Raw genomic sequence first — 6,367 nt, forward strand, 5'->3', positions numbered from 1 at the left:
GAAGCCTCCCTACTTTTTATCTACCGTGACACAAGTTGTTTAAAAAAATTACACGGGTTAAAGTAAAAAAACAACTTTTTTTTTTAGTTTTGTTACCTTTTTTGTCTATAGGTGGCATAGAAAACAAAATCATTTTTGCAATGCAATATCACTAAACGAAAACCTTGTTTGTCCCGAAAATAAAAAGATACGTGTAAAACTTAGTTAATTTAGATGTGGCCCTCCAGCTGACTTATACATAAAGTGCGGCCCTTGCGCCTTTTTAGGTTGAACACTTTAAAGTGGATGACTGTACTATTACTAGGGGTGAGGTAAGCGGTGAGGATTTACCAAGGTGGCAAGAGAGAAATATCTATCCTCTGCTCATAAACCTTTCTGAAGCACCGAGCCATGGAAAGTGCTGGTGGACAACCAGGACCTTCCATGGACACATGCGCACCCACATATGGATCAGGTTTGTTGTGTAAAATCAATACCTGGCGTAGCTCCTCGGTGAGGATGGAGAAGACCCAAACATACAACAGATATTCCTTCCAGGAAGGATAGGTCTGGAAGTCGATCATCAGAACATACGCAAAAAGCCACAAGAATCCAATATATGACACAACGTTATAATAGAACTTCACAATTGGAGCGGTGAAGAAAGCCTTGAGCTTCCAGGAACAGGTGTACGGTCTGGGTCTGGAGGAAAAATTGGGAAATTTTCGGTCATCAGAGTTCAATAATATAACTGATATATAAAAACAATCATTTTCAGTACTACAGGCCGGTGGCTGGTGTTGAGGTGTCACGTACCTGGGTGGAGACTTCCCTTGCTCCACTAGTCCAACTCCCCTGGAGATGATAACAGGATAAGTGGGGACTCAGGGACACACGAGTGCCGCTGCGTTGGTAAACACGGCTTCTGAATTTGATGGCGCTGACCTCAGTACGGTAATGGCAGAGACTGGGCCACAGGCTGGGCAGCAACATGGAGTAATGGGCTGGAGCGGACATGAAGAGACACAACACAGAGTCCAAGCAGGAAAGCCCAGTGGATGCCACAGGTGAATCAGGAGCATAGTCGAGGTCACAGGCCATGGTCATTCACAGTGAAACACTTGCAAGGATAAGATGCCAAATCAAGAAACACAGAGTAGTCGGGGTCACAAGCCAGGATCAAACACAAGGAAGCCAGTTGCCAGGTAGAATTGCCAATTCGGTAATCAGAAACAGGGTCAAGGATGAAGCCGGATCAGAACACAGGAAGCCAAGCAGCAGGATCAGGATACAGCTGTGACCAGTCAGCAATGGATTCAGGACTCACACTGACTTTATAGTGGATCAGATGTCACTCAACGTGCGTGCGTAGCGAGCTGACGTTTGCGTGCACGGAATCCAATACGCGCGCGCCGTTTATTAAGAGCATATTTGCCTTTAAGCCTAAGTACAGGAGCACGCTGCAGGACATGCGCATGAACCCGGGGTGGCTTTCTGTACCTTACATGAGGTGACTATGAGGTGCTCATTAGAGACTGCTGTAGAGGCGGTTATTATCAAGGCCAATTGACAGACGTCTATGATAACGGTCAGGGTGCAGGTGTTTAAGATGGAGGTTGGTTGAGAGGTGTTTATAATGGAAGCTGGTGCGGAGGTGTTTATGATGGAGGCCAGTGTCAGGTGTTTCTGATGGAGGCTTGTGTGGTGGTGTATATGACAGAGACCAGTATGGAGGTGTTTATGACTGAGGATGGGGTGGAGGTGCTTATGAAAGAGGCCAATGTGGAGGTATTTAGGATGGAGACTGGTGAGGCGTTTTTTTTAAGATGGAGCCTTTTGTGGGATCTCTAGAATGAAAGCCAATGTGAAGCTATTTGTAATGGGGGCATAGAATGCATTTTCAGATAGGATTTTTGGCAAATAATGTGATTTCAATGTTCTATTTAATTATGCAATTAAAGGTCACTACCAGATAAGCAAGAGGAGAACAGACTGGTATTCACACAGTTAGTCCTCAACTAATGGGCAGCGTTTTGTAGCCACTGTAGGCAGGGCCGGATTTTCCACAAGGCCTGGTCTCGGGGCAGCAGGGAGTAGAGGGGCGGCACACCCGCCGGACGTATAATTTTTTCTACATTTAGCTCTGCTTCGGGCAATCCGGGCTAAATGTACAGCTGCTCGTTTTGTACAAGTGATCTCAGCGATGTCACCAAGATCACTTGTATGCAGCCTGCAGGTCAGTCCCCCCCCTCCATGGTCCGCCCCCCCTCCATGGTCTGCCCCCACCTCTCCGAACCTGTCATCTTCAAATGCTATCACACAGCAAAAAAAATAAAAATGGAAAAGTAAAAAAAATATAAATTAAAACAATAGTAAAGAAAAAATAAAAAAAAAGAATTAAAACCCTGCCGTCCGTCCATCAGGTTGCCATTCTCCATTTGGGGGGGGGAGAGGCATTGAGGAACCCGGCCTTACGGCAACAGAGAGAGTAGATCCGGCCCTGGCCTTAGCTCAGCAATTAAATAAGTTTATGGATGGATATTTGATCAGAAGCTGGATACCACCATGGAGAGGTTTGTGGTGAGATGATGGTCAGTGACATGGGTGGCTTTGATCTAGGTGGCAGATATTGACAGCTGTAGGGGGCTGAGATGGGTCTGTCTCCAGGATGGTAAGGATGATGATGATAAGGTGGGCACAGGCCACAGAATCAGTTAGCTCCTCTGTGTTTATACAGTTGTAATCTTGAGGCGTCTCATCTCTATGAGCACATGGTAATTACATGGCTCATAATAGTCAGTGTCAACACTAATAATATTTAATCCGGATTTGGTAATATAATAACTGAGGATGTCCACTCTGCCTTACCTCCTTGATGTTTCCTCAGGACCTTGGCGAACACTCCGATTTCTCCGCTCGCTTGAAGTTGCATCGAGGAAAGACGGGGAGTTTGTGAAGCCTTTCCTACAATAAAAGCGGTGCAAGAACTGGTTTAAACATCGACAGGAACTGAGTGTATGACATATAAGCATAACAAGAGATATTATTGACTATATATCTGTGATACCTTAGAAATTGTTTCTTCATCTGTAATCTTCTATATACTATTGATCAGGCCTGGACACCAAACTGGCCAGTCTAGTGATATGGAGGAGGCCTGGCATGTCTGATAGCCCAGGGCAGCTCACTTGTCCTGTTAAACTGCAATCAGCCCTTTCCAATAACACCAATCCCATTGATTCCATTGCACATGGTCCCATGTTGGATCAACAACAAGATCAGTAAAAAATCAAAGTCCAAAACTAACATTTTCAGTGCCTAAAGCTGGCCACACCCCTTACAATTATCTGCAGATTTTCTGTGGTCAGATGGAAAAGGTGCAACAGATTCCTCCATCTACACTTAACTGTGTGGATGGAGTAATCTCCACCTGGGCCAATCTGTTGCACATTTTTCCAGCTGACCACAGAAAATCGGCAGATAATCTATAGGTGTATTGGCACCTTAAAGCAAAACTCCTGACTCAAAAAAACCCTTTAGAACAGTTTAATATTCCTTAAATATCATAAAATCTTTCTTTTTATTACTTTTCCCTAATCTCTTGTACACAAAAGATCATTGGGGAAGGTGTTTAGGTATTCTTAGTTAGAAAAGATGGGGCATTGAGGAATGGGGGTTTAAAACAATGAAAGATACACACAATATATGTGTTTTATCTATTTGCCTGTAGTTCAGCTGGTCATAGCCCCCAGATCTGTCCTGACCGAATTTGTACCTCCTATGCCAGGCCAGGTTAGATGATATTTTATGTGTAGCTGCTCCGGCCTGTGACCGTTGGTATCGGAATACTACCGAGCTTTCACGTGTTATCCTCACTGGTTAAAGATCAGTATTTTTGCAGAGTTGGTGGTTGCTCTGCCCTGGGCGCGAATCACAGAGATCCACCATTGCTAAGCCCCCCCAACTACGCAGACACTGGCTGGCCTTTCACCATTGATATTCACACTGATGACCAGACATCCGGATGGCAGAATACTCAGCAATCTATAAATAACTGTAATGGGAGAAATGACTGACCTGTAGCCGATGAGGCCGCTGTAAATGAGAGGGACGAGCAACATACACAGCAAAATCTGGATGAAGCCATTGTCCACTGAGAGGTTCCCCCACCAGGTCTTTGTGAGAAGCATCTGCGGGAAGACATTGGACAGTTTTTCTTTATATTGTTTCATGTGGCACAGGAGGGTAGGGTATCAGAAATCAGAGTAATGAGCAATAGAAATACTATGATCTCTGGCTACCCTAAGAGATACTATATGGCTGCCCCAAGATATCTGGGCAATTCAGAAATGGGCAAAAAATAAACCACGTAACACTAGATTAAAGGGTATGAGCACAAATGCTTGAGGTTTAACTACCAAAGTGGAGGATCTTGAAATTCTATTACTCGAGGAGGACTTCCGCTTGATGGAAGTAACAGTCAGAAACCTGGCTGGACAGCTCGCATCATTAGGCAGTTAATATACAAGAGTATCACCTATTTTGGAGGCACGGGGTCGGTAGAAGGAGAGGAGAGGTGTGCATGTATGTGAAGAGTGATCTGAAAGTGAACATGCGAGACAACCTCACTAATGACAATTGTGATGGTGTGGAGTCTTTGTGGCTGGAGCTAAATAAGAATGGGCCTACTTTAAAACGGATTGTGGGTGTATGCTATAGACCCCCCAACATAAAGGAGGGAGAGGAGACTCAGCTCCTCTCACAGATTGAAATGGCTGGGAAACAAGGAAACATTATTATAATGGAGGGCTTCAATTATCCCAACATTGATTGGACTAAAGCAGGGGTCAGCAACCTGCGGCTCCGGAGCTGCATGTGGCTCTTTCATCCCTCTGATGCGGCTCCCTTTCCAGCCTGAGGCTGTGGGGGGGTCCAGTGAGGTCCGGTCCTGGGCAACCCTCTAGTGGAATATGCAGCAGTGCAGGGTCCTGTGACTCACCTCCTCTCCCTGCTGCATCCCTAGTAACAGACAGCGGGAGAGGAGAAGTGTGTGTATGGCCGGTACCCATGTGAGGGGTCTGGGCAGCCTGGGGGGCCTCTTACATGAGTATCAGCTGTACCAGGGGCGGCATGGCAGAGGTGACAGGGGAGGGGGTGGAGGAGGCCTGGCCCCAGCAGCACTAGGTAAGAGGAGTTAGGAGGAAGTACAGTGAAAGGGACCAGCCCACCTGAGGCCCTGCAGAGCCCACCATAGATAGTCTCAGATGGGCTGTGCAGGATCTATGGTGTGCTCTGCAGGGTCACACTCAGGTGGGGTCTCAGGTAAGCCCCGAGTCCAGTGCGTTACTAAGCCCACATATACCTATATACATAGCATAAAGGTAAAAAATGATGTATGCCGTGTTATCTTCATTTTAGATGGCAAAAGGGTTTTGTGGCTCCCGGTGTTTTGTTTTCTGTGGGAAACGGGTCCAAATGGCTCTTTGAGTGTTTAAGGTTGCTGACCCCTGGACTAAAGGAACCGCACACTCAACCAAGGCTTCCCGTTTCCTGAACTTATTGAGGGACAGTTTCTTGGATCACATGGTGGAAGTCCCAGCCACGATGAATGCAATATGAGATCTAATCATTTCAAACAATGTGGAGATAGTTGCAGTCAAAGCAACTTGGGAAAACTTGGGTGACAGTGATCATAGAGTGATTACATTTACAGAAGTGTACAACAAAGAGAGGCATGGCGGTTTGACAAGAACTCAAAACCTCAAAAAGGCAAACTTTGGTAAACTGCCAACCTTACTGCATGATACCAAATGGGACCGGTTAATTCTAACAAAGAACGCTGAGGATAGGTGAGATTGTTTTAAGGATATAGTAAACAATGGCATTAGCCAATGCATATCTTTGGGCAACAGAAATAAAAAAAACAACAGGTAAACCTGCGTGGCTGAATCTGATAGTAAACAGCATATCAATGAGAAGAGGATGGCATTTAAAAAAACATAAGATGTAAGGGACTGTTGGTTGTGTTTAGATGAAGATGAGATCTTGAGGAATGCTAAATTAATGGAGAACTATGGGGGTCAGGGCTTTTCCCCATAGTTCTCCTTAGGGTAACGGGAGGACACAAACTAGCTTCCTTCCATCACCCTAGGCTCAGTATACCGCGAGCTGTAGCTCTCTATATACTGAGACGCCACAGCTGAAGCGGATCCCGACAATTATGTCTGGATCCGCCCAGCTGCATGACTGACAGATGGCTCTGCCTATCTAGAGGAAGAGCCAGCTGTACCCGCCCCCTCCCCCGTCCGTTCCGCCAGTCAGTGCTGGCGGATGAGAGCGGGGAGGGGGGAATCCAGCCCCTCCCCTGGCAGAGAGCCGTGACAGGATC

General features: G+C 46.1%; 1 protein-coding gene across 1 annotated transcript in view; it reads right to left on the bottom strand.

Moving 5' to 3' along the window:
* LOC108799884 (transient receptor potential cation channel subfamily M member 2-like) overlaps positions 1–6,367 on the bottom strand; it is an 85,797-nt gene that overhangs the window by 33,361 nt on the left and 46,069 nt on the right. The window contains exons 19-22 of the mRNA XM_018571818.1: positions 4,057–4,169; positions 2,848–2,943; positions 796–834; positions 477–681 (exon numbers count right to left, since the gene is read on the bottom strand). Of these exons, the coding sequence (XP_018427320.1) occupies positions 477–681; positions 796–834; positions 2,848–2,943; positions 4,057–4,169 (453 nt within the window). The remainder of the gene's footprint in view (positions 1–476; positions 682–795; positions 835–2,847; positions 2,944–4,056; positions 4,170–6,367) is intronic.

This window comes from Nanorana parkeri, unplaced genomic scaffold, assembly GCF_000935625.1.
Source record: "Nanorana parkeri isolate BGI_ZX_2015 unplaced genomic scaffold, ASM93562v1 scaffold1846, whole genome shotgun sequence".
Taxonomy (NCBI): Eukaryota; Metazoa; Chordata; class Amphibia; order Anura; family Dicroglossidae; genus Nanorana; species Nanorana parkeri.